The 17,954-nt window shown below is 42.7% G+C and overlaps 1 protein-coding gene across 1 annotated transcript in view; it reads right to left on the bottom strand.

Moving 5' to 3' along the window:
• The window catches only part of LOC115196808 (breast cancer anti-estrogen resistance protein 1), a 119,648-nt gene extending 113,228 nt beyond the window's left edge, over nucleotides 1-6,420 (bottom strand). Inside the window, exon 1 of the mRNA XM_029757729.1 lies at nucleotides 5,929-6,420. Coding sequence (XP_029613589.1) covers nucleotides 5,929-5,940 — 12 coding nt within the window. The 5' untranslated portion in view covers nucleotides 5,941-6,420. The remainder of the gene's footprint in view (nucleotides 1-5,928) is intronic.
• Between the last annotated feature and the right edge of the window lie 11,534 nt (nucleotides 6,421-17,954).

Genomic DNA, 17,954 nt, shown 5'->3' with positions numbered 1-17,954 from the left:
GCAGTTTGGGCCACATGGCTCGTTGCGAACTGTGTGAAGTCCATTTATTTCTAACAAAGACCGTAATTAATTTGCCAGAATTGTACGTAATTATGACATAACATTGAAGGTTGTACAATGTAAGAGCAATATTTAGACTTAGGGATGCCATTCGTTAGATATAATACAGAACGGTTCCGTATTTCACTGAAAGAATAAACGTTTTGTTTTCGAAATGATAGTTTCCGGATTCTACCATATTAATGACAAAAGGTTCGTATTTCTGTGTGTTATTATGTTATAATTAAGTCTATGATTTGATATTTGATAGAGCAGTCTGACTGAGCGGTGGTAGGCAGCAGCAGGCTCGTAAGCATTCATTCAAACAGCACTTTAGTGCGTTTTCCAGCAGCTCTTTGTTGTGCTTCAAGCATTGAGCTGTTTATGACTTCAAGCCTATCAACTCCCGAGATTAGGCTGGTGTAACCAATGTGAAATGGCTAGCTAGTTAGCGGGGTGCGCGCTAATAGCGTTTCAATCGGTGACGGCACTCGCTCTGAGACCTTGAATTAATTGTTCCCCTTGCTCTGCAAGGGCCGCGGGATTTGTAGAGCAATGGGTAACGATGCTTCGAGGGTGGCTGTTTTCGATGTGTTCCTGGTTCGAGCCCAGGTAGGGGCGAGGAGAGGGACGGAAGCTATACTGTTACATTGGCAATACTAAAGTTCCTATAAGAACATCCAATAGTCAAAGGTATATGAAATACAAATGGTATAGAGAGAAATAGTCCTACAATTCCTATACTAACTACAACCAAAACTTCTTACCTGGGAATATTGAAGACTCATGTTAAAAGGAACCACCAGCTTTCATATGTTCTCATGTTCTGAGCAAGGAACTTAAACGTTAGCTTTTTTACATGGTACATATTGCACTTTTACTTTCTTCTCCAACACTTTGTTTTTGCATTATTTAAACCAAATTGACCATGTTTCATTATTTATTTGAGGCTAAATTGATTTTATTGATGTATTATATTAAGTTAAAATAAGTGTTCATTCAGTATTGTTGTAATTGTCATTATTACAAAATAAATTGCAAATAAATCGGCCGATTAATCGGTAGCGGGTTTTTTTTGGCCCTCCAATAATCGGTATCGGCGTTAAAAAAATTATAATCGGTCGATCTCTAATATGTATGTTTAAATGTTTATTCATATTTCTACCTGCAGCTGTTTATAGCATAAATATGATCATTTCTCCTGAGCTGTCAGTTGTAAACAAGTTAATGTGTCAGCTGACTGCTGGATTAAGATGCTCGGTCGGTCGGTCGGTCGGTCGGTCGGTCGGTCGGTCGGTCGGTCGGTCGGTCAGTCAGTCAGTCAGTCAGTCAGTCAGTCAGTCAGTCAGTCAGTCAGTCAGTCAGTCAGTCAGTCAGTCAGTCAGTCAGTCAGTCAGTCAGTCAGTCAGTCAGTCAGTCAGTCAGTCAGTCAGTGTGTGTGTGTGTGTGTGTGTGTGTGTGTGTGTGTGTGTGTGTGTGTGTGTGTGTGTGTGTGTGTGTGTGTGTGTGTGTGTGTGTGTGTGTGTGTGTGTGTGTGTGTGTGTGTGTGTGTGTGTGTGTGTGTGTGTGTGTGTGTGTGTGTGTGTGTGTGTGTGTGTGTGTGTGTGTGTGTGTGTGTGTGTGTGTGTGTGTGTGTGCGCGCGAGTACAAAAAACATGTTGACTCACCTTACTTGTAGAGAAACTCCAATGCTATCCTGTTCTCTTTCATGTCGCCGAAACTGTCTATGACTCTGTCATACAGTAGACTACATGCTTTTAGTTGTTGTTGTCCTAGGCTACCTGGCTAAAATGCTTGCTCACTAGTCTAACTTCCTTTCATGGGCAACGATGAGCCAGCTAGTTAACATTAGCCTTCTACATCTAGCTATGTGGAACTTCCATCCTCTCAGGCCAGGGGCACAATGTATGAATTAATGGTTGGATCAGAATCGCCGTTATAATCATAAAATCATTGTCCAGTACCAAGAATTAAGTAAAACCATAAGTCCAAATCAAATCCTTATCTCCATCCATGGCTAATTTAGGAAAGGGACAATTCCAGCTAGCTAGCCACCAGAGGACAACAACACAACGACATGCAACAATTCAAACTGGCTTCCCTTGACACTTTCTTTGGTGCTCCAGGACCATACATTCAGCCTCTTGTGAATTGTAGGGAAATGAAACACAGACAGACAAAAGACCAATTATTTCTGTTTTTTTCTTTTGGTCAGTGTTTGGGGGAAGCCTGGCTTCCCTTGGATGAGAGTGTGTGTGTGTGAGTGTGAGTGTGAGTGTGAGTGTGAGTGTGAGTGTGAGTGTGTGTGTGTGTGTGTGTGTGTGTGTGTGTGTGTGTGTGTGTGTGTGTGTGTGTGTGTGTGTGTGTGTGTACTTGGAGGGTGAAGGCAGAGCATCCAAGCTGGGGAGATCACCATGTGTGAATGTTTGTGTTAATGTGTGTGCGTGTTTGAATGCCTGTGTGGGTATGTACATGCATGTGTGTGTGTGTGTGTGTGTGTCTGAATTACAAATAGGCTACATCAACTGGTTGATGGTAGCTGGTTGCACCGTTGTAGTACATTGTATTCTATGCATTTTGGACGACTTATAAGCAACCTCGCCTCGTGTGTAATAATGCATTTGCTGTGAGTTATGTGTACCTATCTAGTAGACTAGAGATTTACATGTGATAGACACAAAGAAGGGAGGGAGGCTGATGACTAACTGTTGCCCATACAAATAGCCAGGGCCTGATCGGGGTTATGGAAATGCACCAATTATGAATATGTATGTGGAGCATCATCTATGACAAGCTTCAAATGTCAGGCTTCTGAGAGGGAGATATGAGGGCTGTCGATAGAGCCCCGGCAGACGTCCCATTTAACCCCCTTGTGTCCTACATCGCATGGCTGCTGGCAAGGAGGGAGGGAGAGTGAGGGGCGAGAGAGGCTGCAGCTGAGCTGAGATGTGCCTTTGGGGAAACTGAGCTCATATTAAAGATAAGAATACTCTGTACTCTGGTAGAGGTGCTACATTCTCAATAGGCCACATCAATTCATGGCATGTTATGAATGCTTGTACGTACGGCTGCATGCATTCATGTATATCTGTCCATACGTCCCATTGTACTGTATTCAGGACATGCATATTGCCAAAATGTTTGCATTTGTAAAAGCATGCTACACTGTAAACTATAATAGCAACCTATATTCAGTACATGTAGCATGAAAATAAAACACCGGGAAAACATTGCAATAGATGCTATTATATTCCACCTATAGTAAATCAGTTGATTACGGCCTGCAAATGTTAAATTCATAATATCAAAGGAGGGATGACTAAAAAGCCACAGATGTGAATGGTGAATGACAGGGTGATTAGTATCTAAGCCTTGCAGAGTTGGAGCATTGGGACCCCTGCTACTAGCCAAGTGGGACTTCATGTTCACCTAAGCATGCTTAACTCTATGGGCTGATCCCATCCAAACATCAGTTTAATTTCCCTCATATTATGGTTGACTGGAGGAATTAACCCATCAAATACAGCAGGAGGATACTCTCCACGGGGACTCCCAGTCTATAAGCATGTTGGCAGGCCATCGAGGAAATACACCCATCACCCAAGCAACAACATTGGATGCTTTGAAAAATCTGCATTCCCAATAAGAAGATACAGACTCAAATGTAGCCTATAGCAGACGCTATGTTGACAGCTACAACGTTGTAATAACAATGTTACTACACTATTACCGCAAGACTAGTAGTGTACAAATGGAAATGAGCCGTTGTACACCAGCCATCTTCCAAAACACCCCCATATCTAACTTGATTTCTATGGGAAATCTTAAATGATATCTACACAATGGAAAAGTGTGCAAGAATGATTTGTCCACTGGGTTAGGTGGACAGTCACACCATGGCCCTGTCTGTTTGTCTTTGATTTCCCAGTGACATGTGTGGCAGCCAGGTGAAGGGGCTCAGACTAGTTGGCATGGAGATGAGGGAGTCATTAAGGCGCTGGGTTTACCGATGGTGTTTAGGAGACTCGTCATCCTGTCTGCACAGAGAACAGCAGCTGTTGCCATCAAACCCGGGCCGCAAGGCATGGGATTTGCAATCTGGACTGTGTTTGTTGAATACAGCGCAGAGTAGCTACAGTAACTGAGGGTAAAAACATATGTACAAACCAAACACAGTCCTACTCAAGAGTATAATACATACACTCTTAAAAAAAAGGGTTCCAAAAGGGTTCTTCAGCTGTCCCCATAGGATAACTCTTTTTGTTCAAGGTAGAACCCTTTTTGGTTGCAGGTAGAGCCCTTTTGGGTTCCATGTAGAACCCTGTGTGGAAAGGGTTCTACATGGAACTGAATAGGGTTCTACCTGGAACCCAAAGTGCTCTACCTGGAACGAAAAATAGTTCTTCAAAGGGTTCGCCTATGGGGACAGCTGAAGAACCCTTTTAGGTTCTGGATAGCACCTTTTGTTCTAAAAGTGTAGCCTAATACAGTTAGTGATTCATAATGTGCTCAAACACTTAGCGAAGCAAACAAGGAAATAACGCTTGTTCATTACACATTTACATCGCTGTAATCGAATGAGCCTGTAAGCATGGGTGATTTAAGCAATAAGGCACGAAGGGGTGTGGTAGGTGGCCAATATACCACGGCTAAGGGCTGTTCTTATGCCAGACGCAACACGGAGTGCCTGGATACAGACATTAGCTGTGGTATATTGGCAAACAAACCCCCAAGGTGCCTTATTGCTATTATAAACTGATCACCAACATAATTAGAGCAGCAAAAATAAATGTTTGTCATACCCATGGTATTAGGTCTGTTGTACCATGGCTTTTAGCCAATCAGCATGGCTCGAACCACCCAGTTGATAAAATGGTATATATCATGTCTCCAGATGATCTACAGGCAAAGATGCCTCCATATATCTCAGTGTTTAGGAGACAACTTCAACCCTGTAATCAGCACATTTTACTCCCTAAACCGGACATAGGGGAAACAATGACTTCTGAATTTCAAGCAGCAAGATACACAAACTTGGGATTTCTTCACAAACTGCTAGGGATGAGATGTGTATTGCCGAAGGAATCCTCACACAGGTTAGAGCACGCTGTTTTAGATATCTGTGTGCATAACAACACATGCCAAGCTAGATAGAACATTGCTTAGCCAATTGGAACAGTCATATCCTGAATATCTACACACACCTACAGTAAACAACCCAAATACACGTCAAAGAATGGAACTGGTACCTTTTGATATGATTAGGGTACACAATTGGGCTATTTACTGATTTGCAGGCTGTTGGATTAATGGTGCAAAGCAACAGAAAACACAACAGAAAAAGACAACAGAAAGCAAAAATGTTCTCTCCATCAAAACTGCATATTCCTAATCCTATTCACATAACTGCATAATCCTATTCACTACAAACATGTTGAAAGTATTAAGTGTCCAAGTCCAATACGTTTGGCCTTAGACTCAAACTATACTGGTGGTTACACAATTGCAGTAAAGTTTCAACTCAACACTATGTAACTCACAAAACTCAGGCTGCAACGTTGGCACTCCTACAAGTCAAATTTGACAGTTTGCCAACAGCCTGACAGCTAGCAGTCTGCGTTGGAGCTTGCACTCCTAGAGTGTGGACATTTTTACAAATTAGAGAAACATTGAAAATACATATCTCATATCATTATAACTGTGGTATTACAATTATATTACAAAACCAATACACGAGACGTAGCATACTCATCACTGACACATAGCTTAGTGCATTTCAAATGTCAGAGCAGCAAAGGAAATTACACTTGGCAACATCGTATCGCTGACTATCTGTAGGCAACAAAAGTTCATGCCAAATGTAAAATATAACCTTTAAATAAGACTTACCGGAACAGACATCTTGTGATGAGTTGTAAGAGTAGGCTATGCCTCTCCTAGGCTACTTAATAATTAATAGGTTATTTAAAACAAGCAGTGGACTACTTTTCACCAGAAAAAAAACTACTTTTCTTCAGGACTCCTTCGATGTCAGGCTTTATTCCATGCTTTTCCTTTAAAATGTATCAACGTCGGTGACAGTTCAGCGTACAGGTTGAGTTTGGAATGAATGTCAGGGATATATGGTGGGATTTTCCAAGCTAGGAGCAGCCCACCAAATGCGGCGAAGTCCACCTCATGAACGTCCAGAGAACCCGTGTCTCCAATACCGTAAACACTTTCTCCTATGGTTCTTCTACGTCACACGTTTCGTTTATCCTCCCAAGAATCCAACGTATAAAACAAATATAATAATGTTTTAAATCGCACCAATGTCATACAGAAGGAAAATAATATTTGCTCAACAATCTTCCGGCTGCCAGGTTGGGCAGCTGCGTGTATCACTGCTGCTGCGGTTCTAATGGAATCATCAAGTTTTATTTAAAGGGATGGTCTCTTTTTTTCCACCATCAAAAAGAAGATGCAGCAATAAGCTAGTTTTTTTTTATCGTGATACGGCTATAGCCTGCCCTAACTGATCCTGTTAAACTCATGTGCTTTTGCATTTGATAAAGAAAATCTATTGAATTCTATGCATTTACATCAGAATAATTTCTATGTTCCCCAAGGTTGCCACTTAAAGGGAATGTCTACATTGTTGTCGGCTGCCGAAGCGAATTGTCCAATAGGCTACATTTATGGAAAGTACCACATCTGAAAGAGAGGTTGTTGTCAAATGTATTGCAATAATTAATGTGAAGTTTAATCAATGAAGCATTTAGTTATACAATAAAGTGGCCTAACCTAGGCTACATGCCTAGGTGGAAGTGTAGGTGCCTTTTGAAGTGATTTTGAGACATATCACAAATCACCTTATGCACTGCTCTATGATCACCCTCTCTTCAAATGCATAAGCACTATGGACTCTAATAAGCACTTTCATGGTAGAAATGAATTTATGCTATGCTTGATTAAGAAACCATGATAGTGAACAGGAAACAGCTCAGAGATGGTTTGAGATATAATGCATTGTATTACTTTTTATGAGCATGTACAGTATGACCCCTTTAATCATTCAGACTAAATAACAGACAGTTTGATCCATTGGGAGACAAAATTATAAGCCTTGTTATAAAACATTGTAAAGGCTCAAATATGCTTATAAGAAGTTCTAAGAAATTATACCTGGATGAAGTGTTACCAAAGCCTTTAGGAGCTTCCAGTGGTTGGATAGCAGGGAGGGAAGGCATACTGGCTATTTGCTCCTGCTGTTATTTGAGATTCTTGTGTCAGTGATTGTTTATAATTATCCTCCCAAAGGTGTTGGCTATTTTAAAATCAGCTTCCCCGTTTGAAAACGAAGCCCTTGGTGAGAGACAGCTACACATGCTTGGAGGTGAAGTGTGTGCCAGATACACTACATGAACAAAAGTATGTGGACACCTGCTCGTCGAACATCTCATTCCAAAATAATGGGCATTCATATGGAATTGGTCCCCCCTTTGCTGCTAAAACCGCCTCCACTCTTCTGGGAAAGCTTTCGACTAGATGTTGGAACATTGCTGCGGGGACTTGCTTCCATTCAGCCACAAGAGCATTAGTGAGGTCTCGCACTGATGTTGGGCAATTAGGCCTGGCTTACAGTCGGCATTCCAATTCATGCCAAAGGTGTTCGATGTGGATGAGGTCAGGGCTCTGTGTAGGCCAGTCAAGTTCTTCCACACTGATCTCGACAAACCATTTCTGTATGGACCTCACTTTGTGCACAGGGGCACTGTCATGCTGAAACAGGAAAGGGCCTTCCCCAAACTGTTGCCACAAATTTGGAAGCTCAGAATCATCTAGAACGTAAGTTTATGCTGTAGAGTTAAGATTTCGCTTCACTGTAACTAAGGGGCCTAGCCTGAACCATGAAAAACAGCCCAGACCATTGTTTCTCCTCCACCAAACTTTACAGTTGACACTATGCATTGGGGCAGGTAGCATTCTCCTGGCATCCGCAAAACCCAGATTAGTCCGTTGGACTGCCAGATGGTGAAGCCTGATTCATCACTCCAGAGAACGTTTTCACTGCTCCAGAGTCCAATGCCTTTGAGCTTTACACCACTCCAGCCAACGCTTGGCATTGCACATGGTGATCTTAGGCTTGTGTGCGGCTGCTGTGCCATGGAAACCCATTTCATGAAGCTCCCGACAAACAGTTCTTGTGCTGACGGAACTCGGTAGTGAATGTTGCAACCGAGGATAGACGAGTTCGTTGAGCTTGTGTGGCCTACCACTTTGCAGCTGAACCATTGTTGCTCCTAGATGTTTCCACTTCACAATAACAGCACTTACATTTGACTGGGGCAGCTCAAGCAGGGCAGAAATTTGACAAACAGACTTATGAATTTAAAACACAGATTCAACCACAAAAACCAGAGGGGTTTTCCAATTCCTCGCAAAGAAGGGCACCTATTGGTAGATTTGTGAGAAGAAAAATAAGCAGACATTGAAATCCGGTTGAGCATGGTGAAGTTATTAATTATACTTTGGGTGGTGTATAAATACACCCGGTGGGACTCATTTAGGGTTCAAATTGGGATTTTGTAGGTGTTTAAATCAGGGTCAGTGTGAGGGTAAAGATTTGTGTTTGAGTTAGTGTGAGGTTTGAGACATCAACCTCAGTGTCACGGGTGTCGTAAGGAGTGAACCAAAATGCAGCGGGTATATGGATCATCTTCTTTACTTTATTAAAGAGAACACTTAAACAAAACAAACGACGAAAACAGTCCAGTAAGGTGCACAGACTATACTTGGAACAATCACCCACAAACACAAGTGAAAAACAAACACACTTAAAAATGGCCTCCAATTAGAGACAACGACAACCAGCTGCCTCTAATTGGAGGTCATTGAAAAAACAACATAGAAATAGAAAACTAGAATAAACATAGAAATAGAATATATAGAACATAAATCAAAAACCCCGAAACACACAAAATAAACACCCCCTGCCACGCCCTGACCAAACTACAATAACAAATAACCCCTTTTACTGGTCAGGACGTGACACTCAGTGGAGGATTAAAGGTTACAGTAGGTTCTTCACACTAATAAGACTCCTTTCCATTGACAACAGCAGCAACTGTCTACAATCTATATAAATGTTGCTTCTCAGCCATCTCTCTCTTCCACATTCCCGTGGCCTTTAATCTGATCTTTATGTCTTCTTTATCCATCCTCTTCCCCTTTCTTTCAATCTGTTGTTTTGTCACGAGGCAAGGCTCGTAGTAAAGGCTCTAAGTAAATTTGATTAAGTTTGATAAGCTTTATTGTTCTAATGGAGGAAGTTATTTTGGCGTCATCGTCAAGCGCAGGTTGCACACAAGTATTTCAAGTTCATACATGCTAGCAAGTTAGGTGAGAGGTGAACAGTGGTAAAATTAAACTGAGCAAAATAAATAGTGAAAGTTGAGTGAGTTTAAAAAGGTATTTGAAGGGTAACAGCAAGGTGGAAGTGAGCAGTCAGTGAAGGAAGGAGACAAGCTGAGAAAATCACTTGGGGCTCACAAAGTCACTTAACCATCCAGGAGAAGTAACAGAAAACATAAGAGAGAAGGTGTATTTGAATAAATATGAGGATGTCTTGCTCTCCACAGCTCTGGAGAGTGTACTGGCCTCTCTCGGAGTGTGTATGCATGTACAGTACCAGTTAAATGTTTGGACACACCTACTCATTCAAGGGTTTTTCTATTTTCGACATTGTAGAATAATAATGAAGACATCAAAACTATGAAATAACACATATGGAATCATGTAGTAACCAAAAAAAGTGTTAAACAAAATCTAAATATATTTTATATTTGAGATTCTTCAAAGTAGCCACCCTTTGCCTTGATGACAGTTTTGCACACTCTTGGCATTCTCTCAACCAGCTTCATGAGGTAGTCACCTGGAATGCATTTAAATTAACAGGTGTGCCTTGTTAAAAGTTATTTTGTGGAATTCCTTTCCTTCTTAATGCCAATCAGTTGTGTTTTGACAAAGTAGGGGTGGAATAGAGAAGATAGCCCTATTTGGTAAAAGACCAAATCCATATTATGGCAAGAACAGCTCAAATAAGCAAAGAGAAAAGACAGTCCATCTCTCGACATGAATGTCAGTCAATGCGGAAAATTTCAAGAACTTTGAAAGTTTCTTCAAGTGCAGTCGCAAAAACCATCAATTGCTATGATGAAACTGGCTCTCATGAGGACCGCCACAGGAAAGGAAGACCCAGAGTGACCTCTGCTGCAGAGGATAAGTTCAGTAGAGTTACCAGCCTCAGAATTTGCAGCCCAAATAAATACTTCAAGTAGGTCAAGTAACAGACACATCTCAACATCAACTGTTCAGAGGAGAGTGCGTGAATCAGGTCTTCATGGTCGAATTGCTGCAAATAAACCACTACCAATAAGAAGAAGAGACTTGCTTTGGCCAAGAAACACGAGCAATGGACATTAGACCGATGGAAATCTATCCTTTGGTCTGATGAGTCCAAATTTGAGATGTTTGGTTCCAACCGCCGTGTCTTTGTGAGATGCAGAGTAGGTAAATGGATCTCCGCATGTGTGGTTCCCACCGGGAAGCATAGAGGTGGTGAGATGGTGTTTTGCTGTTGACACTGTCAGCACACTGTGTGCAATAATAGTGTTTAATTTTTGAATGACTACCTCATCTCTGTACCCCACACCCTACAAATGGTCCCTCAGTCGAGCAGTGAATTTCAAACACAGATTCAACCACAAAAAGCAGGGAGGTTTTCCGATAACATTTTTTTTTTAAACATTGAACATGGAATATCCCTTTGAGCATGGTGAAGTTATTTATTACAATTTGGGTTGTGTATCAATACACAGTCACTACAAAGATACAGGCATCCTTCCTAACTCAGTTGCCGGAGAACAAGGAAACCACTCAGGGATTTCACCATGAGGCCAATGGTGACTTTAAAGTAGTTAGAGTTTAATGGCTGTGATAGGAGAAAACTGAGGATGGATCAACAACATTGTAGTTACTTCACAATACTAATCTAATTGACAGAGTGAAAAGAAGGAAGCCTGTACAGAACAAAAATATTCCAAAACAGGCATCCTGTTTGCATCAAGGCATTAAAGTTATACTGCACAAAATGTGGAAAAGCAATTTACTTTTTGTCCTGACTACAAAGTGTTATGTATGCGGCAAATCCAATAGAACACATCACTGAGTACCAACTCTCCATATTTTCAAGCATAGTGTTGGCTGCATCATGTTATGGGTATGTTCGTAATCGTTAAGGACCGGGGAGTTTTTCAGGATAAAAAAACAAAAACCGAATGGAGCTAATCACAGGCAAAATCCTAGAGGAAAACCTGGTTCAGTCTTCTTTCCACAGGATACTGGGAGATGAATTCCCCTTTCAGCAGAACAATAACCTAAAACACAAGGACAAATCTAGACTTACTAAGAAGACAGTGAATATTCCTGAGTTTCCGATTTGCAGTTATGACTTAAACCTACTTCAAAATCTGTGGCAAGACCTGAAAATAGTTGTCTAGCAATGATCAACACCCAATTTGTAATGGCTGCCGAAGGTGCTTCTACAAAGTATTGACTCAGGAGTGTGAATACTTACGTAAATGAGATATTTCTGTAATTTAAATTTTCAACACATTTCCAAAAATGTCTAAAAACATGTTTTCACTTTGTCATTATGGGGTATTATGTATAGATGATGAGAGAAAAAAATAAATTTAATCCATTTTGCATTCAGGCTGTAACACAACAAAATGTGGAATAAGTCAAGTGGTCTATATACTTTCTGAAGGCACAGTACATGCAACATAAAAGTTTCCTATCACAAATTTAGATTTTAAATATTTTGGGCATCAGAGCAAATCTTGAGTCAGAAAAGGATATTCATATGAGAGGTAAGAACCAATACTTAAAAAAAGAACTGATATTGGCACAAGATGGAAGGAATGTTGAAACATAACTAACAAAATTACAGGTAACGAAAATGTACGCATAATCCAATGTATAGATTAATGTATAGAATTTATTACAAATTAAATAAAATAAATCAATTCTACAGCACAACGAGAGAGTCGTCTTGAAAAACTAACAATGACGTAATAACCCATTCCTTCTGGGAGTGCCATGAAGTCCAAAAGTTATGGATGTATTCAGAAGTGTTCTGGGTTCGAGCCCAGGCTCTGTCGCAGCCGGCCGCCATGTGGCGGCGCACAATTGGCCCAGAGTCGTCCGGGTTTAGGGATGGTTTGGCTGGCAGGGATATCCTTGTCTCATCGTGAACTAGCAACTCCTGTGGCAGGCCGGGCGCAGTGCACGCTGACCAGGTTGCCAGGTGTATGGTGTTTCCTCCGACACATTGGTGCGGCTGGCTTCCGGGTTGGATGTGCATTGTGTTAAGAAGCAGTGCGGCTTGGTTGGGTTGTGTTTCGGAGGACGCATGGCTCTCGACTTTCGCCTCTCCCAAATCCGTACGGGAGTTGCAGACTGTAACTACTACCAATTGGATAACACAAAATTGGGGAGAAAAAAAGGAGAAAAAAAAGAAAAAGAAGTATTACAAATGTAATTTTACTCTGAATCCGTCTGTCTGCATATTTCAAGACATGTCATATGAGGGGGCAGTGAGATAGTTACCTGATGGATTGGAGGATACTCTTCTCGTCAATTGTCTTGAAAAAAACGTACACTTAAACTGGAAATCTACCAATCATCCATAGTTAAGACCATGAAAAAATGATATATACTGCTCAAAAAAATAAAGGGAACACTTAAACAACACATCCTAGATCTGAATGAAAGAAATAATCTTATTAAATACTTTTTTCTTTACATAGTTGAATGTGCTGACAACAAAATCACACAAAAATAATCCATGGAAATCTAATTTATCAACCCATGGAGGTCTGGATTTGGAGTCACACTCAAAATTAAAGTGGAAAACCACACTACAGGCTGATCCAACTTTGATGTAATGTCCTTAAAACAAGTCAAAATGAGGCTCAGTAGTGTGTGTGGCCTCCACGTGCCTGTATGACCTCCCTACAACGCCTGGGCATGGTCCTGATGAGGTGGCATGTGGTCTCCTGAGGGATCTCCTCCCAGACCTGGACTAAAGCATCCACCAACTCCTGGACAGTCTGTGGTGCAACGTGGCGTTGGTGGATGGAGCGAGACATGATGTCCCAGATGTGCTCAATTGGATTCAGGTCTGGGGAACGGGCGGGCCAGTCCATAGCATCAATGCCTTCCTCTTGCAGAAACTGCTGACACACTCCAGCCACATGAGGTCTAGCATTGTCTTGCATTAGGAGAAACCCAGGGCCAACCGCACCAGCATATGGTCTCACAAGGGGTCTGAGGATCTCATCTCGGTATCTAATAGCAGTCAGACTACCTCTGGCGAGCACATGGAGGGCTGTGCGGCCCCCCAAAGAAATGCCACCCCACACCATGACTGACCCACCGCCAAACCGGTCATGCTGGAGGATGTTGCAGGCAGCAGAACGTTCTCCACGGCGTCTCCAGACTCTGTCACGTCTGTCACATGTGCTCAGTGTGAACCTGCTTTCATCTGTGAAGTGCACAGGGCGCCAGTGGCGAATTTGCCAATCTTGGTGTTCTCTGGCAAATGCCAAACGTCCTGCACGGTGTTGGGCTGTAAGCACAACCCCCACCTGTGGACGTCGGGCCCTCATACCACCCTCATGGAGTCTGTTTCTGACCGTTTGAGGAGACACATGCACATTTGTGGCCTGCTGGAGGTCATTTTGCAGGGCTCTGGCAGTGCTCCTCCTGCTCCTCCTTGCACAAAGGCGGAGGTAGCGGTCCTGCTGCTGGGTTGTTGCCCTCCTACGGCCTCCTCCACGTCTCCTGATGTACTGGCCTGTCTCCTGGTAGCGCCTCCATGCTCTGGACACTACGCTGACAGACACAGCAAACCTTCTTGCCACAGCTCGCATTGATGTGCCATCCTGGATGAGCTGCACTACCTGAGCCACTTGTGTGGGTTGTAGACTCCGTCTCATGCTACCACTAGAGTGAAAGCACCGCCAGCATTCAAAAGTGACCAAAACATCAGCCAGGAAGCTTAGGAACTGAGAAGTGGTCTGTGGTCCCCACCTGCAGAACCACTCCTTTATTGGGGGTGTCTTGCTAATTGCCTATAATTTCCACCTGTTGTCTATTCCATTTGCACAACAGCATGTGAAATTTATTGTCAATCAGTGTTGCTTCCTAAGTGGACAGTTTGATTTCACAGAAGTGTGATTGACTTGGAGTTACATTGTGTTGTTTAAGTGTTCCCTTTATTTTTTTGAGCAGTGTATTTCATTATCTGAATATTGAAAAAGCGTGGGCAATGGAGAGGAACAAAATGGTGCAATTTTAGGACATATTGGGGAGAGTAGTGCAGGCACTGGAGATAGGGGTGAGAGCAGGTGGGTCTGGGCAGAAGTGAGATTGTTGATGTTTGTGTATGTCTGTATGTTGTATGTTTCATTTTGTATCGTTAGACAAAAGTAAATAATAATTATCTCCATCCAATATGCAACGGTTTGTGTGAGCGTGTTTATGAATAATATGTATGTCTCCAATCAAATGTTATTTGTCACATGCTTCGTAAACTACCGGTGTAGACTAACACTGAAATGCTTACTTACGGGTCCTTTCCCAACAATGAGAGAGTACAGTACACAGGATCTCTATCTAAATATGCTTATATATAATATAGAGTAAGTTTCATCTGGTAACATGAAGCACAATTAGAAGAAACAAACAAATGTAGAGTTTACACCCATGGGGATGAAGGGTGGATCCCTATGTAACGTAAACAAGTCAATTACCCTCTATGAAGGATGCACAGGCGTCTCCTCCTTTCCCTTACAAACACTCAGGCAGGAAACACAGAAGCAGTGGAGGGGGCCTGGATACAGAGGAAATGAGGTTGAAAGATACTGTGTGACTGGAGTCTTCTGACCTTATTTAGGACAGAGCAGAGTGGGTAAGATGGCAGGCACCCGCCCAAGGCCTGTGAGGGATAGGAGGGAGGTGGGTTGGGGGTGTAGGACCTGGGGGGGGGGGGGTGAGGAAGATAGAAACAGTTGCATTTTGGGAAGAGGGGGGCAGGGAAGGACTGGCAAGGATATGATGAAATGGTAGTGTGTGTCTGTAGACAGTTGTCTGGAGAGAGGGGAAGAGCCTTGGTAGGGGGAAGAGGAAGGGTGGAATATAAGGCCTTAGGGAGGTGAGGGGTACAAACGAGCAAAACAAGACCATCAGTACTAAAACAACAACTTCAAACCAAATGACAAGCTTTATTCCATGTTACACAGTACAGCAACATTATGACAACACAAAACAAGTCTAAATTCACCTGTGATTATTCAGACACACTTGAATTCAGACACATTCATTTAACAACCAGTAACTAAAACTAAAGTCCCTGAATTCACCTGTCTGTCTGTCTGTCTGTGTGAGTGCCTACTACTTAACAGCCATACAATTACCTTGTAATAGGAGCTGTGTCATTACGTTGAGAAAACACTTGAGGAACATTTAGCAATCCTCTCCCCTCTTAGCTCAGGTTTAACAGGCAGCTAAGCTGCCCTGTTGATAAAACATAGATCTTTTATCATGTCAGAATCTCTGATTGTTGTTGGTATAAATAAGGTACATAATAGTGAGACCATTTTTTATCTTCAGATTAGCTGGAACAACTCCAGAGAATCACAGTGTGCAACAAGGAGGTGAAATGCAATCAACTTGAACTCTTCCCATGAACAGCGCACCAAACTGAATCACTGCAGGAGGTAGAGAGGGATGGCACAACTATCTGAGCTCTTTCAAGTCAATGCCATAAAGTCTGATTCAGAGTTCAGGGTGTGCTACTCATTCTCCTCTTCTCACTCCTGGAATGGTTTCCCTTTTTTTTGATTAATGTACAGAAACACCCAGCCACACAGCCATGTGCTGAGGCAAGCAGGTTAGCAGTGCAACCACACCTCTAAATCGGGAAGAGGGAGGAAGCCACTGAGGCAGACAGTCAGGGGTCTGAGTCCAGGTGACTCAGGTCACACACAGGTCCAGGAACAGATGGCGGTTTAATGAGAGTGCTGAGTGTAAACTGGATATGTGAGGTCTGATAGGTCAAGGAGCAGCCGGCAGCAGGTACAGTCAGTAGGCCATCCAGAGACATGGACAGTCCAGCGGCCAAGTATTGGGCTGAGAAACGCTGGGAGGAACTGGGCAGGCATGTACATTTTGTGTGTGTCACAATTGTAAGTGTATCTGTAACATTATTCCTTGTCATCGTTTCATGATGTTGCTGAGACGCACTTTCTTTTCCTGCTCAAACTGCCGGTGGTCAACTCTCTCCAGAAAATTATTTCTTTCCACATACCTAAAAAGAAACAGAAAAAAGAATTACTAAATCAAACAAACACCTAGCAGGAGATATTAAGAAGCACCCACGTGTGCGCGCACAGACAGACAGACAGACAGACAGACAGACACACACACACACACACACACACACTGGACTTTATGTAAACAGGAAAAAATATATCCTGAGGCTGCATTTATTGTACCTGGGGATTTTAACAAAGCAAATTTGAGAACATGGCTACCTAAATTCTATCAGCATATTGATTGTAGTACTCGCACTGGCAAAACTCTGGATCACTGCTACTCTAACTTGCGCGATGCATGCATCCTGCCCTCCCTTCGGCAAATCTGACCACGACTCCATTTTGCTCCTCCCTTCATTTAGGCAGAAACTCAAACAGGATGTAAGCGTGACAAGGACTATTCAACGCTGGTCTGACCAATCGGCATCCACTCTTCAAGATTGTTTTGATCACGTGGAATGGGACATGTTCCGAGTAGCCTCAGAGAATAATATTGATTTATACACTGATTCGGTGAGTGAGTTTATAAGGAAGTGTATAGGAGATGTTGTACCCACTGTGACTATTAAAACCTACCCTAACCAGAAACCGTGGATAGATGGAGGCATTCACGCAAAACTGAAAGAGCGAACCACCACATTTAACCATAGAAAGTTGACCGAATACAAACAGTGTAGTTATTCCCGCCGGAAAGCAATCAAACAAGCAAAATGTCAGTAGAGAGACAAAGTGGAGTCGCAATTCAACGGCTCAATCACGAGACGTATGTGGCAGGGTCTACAGACAATCACGAACTACAAAAAGAAAACCAGCCACGTCACGGACACTGACGTCTTGCTTCCAGACAAACTAAACACCTTCTTTGCCCGCTTTGAGTATAATACAGTGCCACCGACATGGCTCGCTACCAAGGACTGTGGGCTTTCCTTCTCCATGGCCGATGTGAGTAAGACATTTTAACGTGTTAACCCTTGCAAGGCTGCCGGCCCAGACGGCATCCCTAGCCGCGTCCTCAGAGCATGCGCAGACCAGCTGGCTGGAGTGTTTACGGACATATTCAATTTCTCCCTATCCCAGTCTGCTGTGCCCACATGCTTCAAGATGGCCATCATTGTTCCTGTACCCAAGAAGGCAAAGGTAACTGAACTAAATTACTATCGTCCCTTAGCACTCACTTCTGTCATCATGAAGTGCTTTGAGACTAGTCAAGGATCATATCACCTCCACCTTACCTGTCACCCTAGACCCAGTTCAATTTGCGTACTGCCCCAATAGGTCCACAGACGATGCAATCACCATCACACTGCACACACTGCCCTATCCCACCTGGACAAGAGGAATAACTATGTAAGAATTATGTTCATTGACTACACCTCAGCATTCAACACCATAGTACCCTCTAAGCTCATCATTAAGCTTGAGGCCCTGGGTCTCAACCCCGCCCTGTGCAATTGGGTCCTGGACTTCCTGACGGGCCGCCCCCAGGTGGTGAAT

The sequence above is a fragment of the Salmo trutta genome, chromosome 7, assembly GCF_901001165.1.
Source record: "Salmo trutta chromosome 7, fSalTru1.1, whole genome shotgun sequence".
Lineage (NCBI taxonomy): Eukaryota > Metazoa > Chordata > Actinopteri > Salmoniformes > Salmonidae > Salmo > Salmo trutta.
The sequence above is the reverse complement of the archived record's forward strand: the minus strand, read 5'-3'. Positions and strand labels throughout refer to the sequence as shown.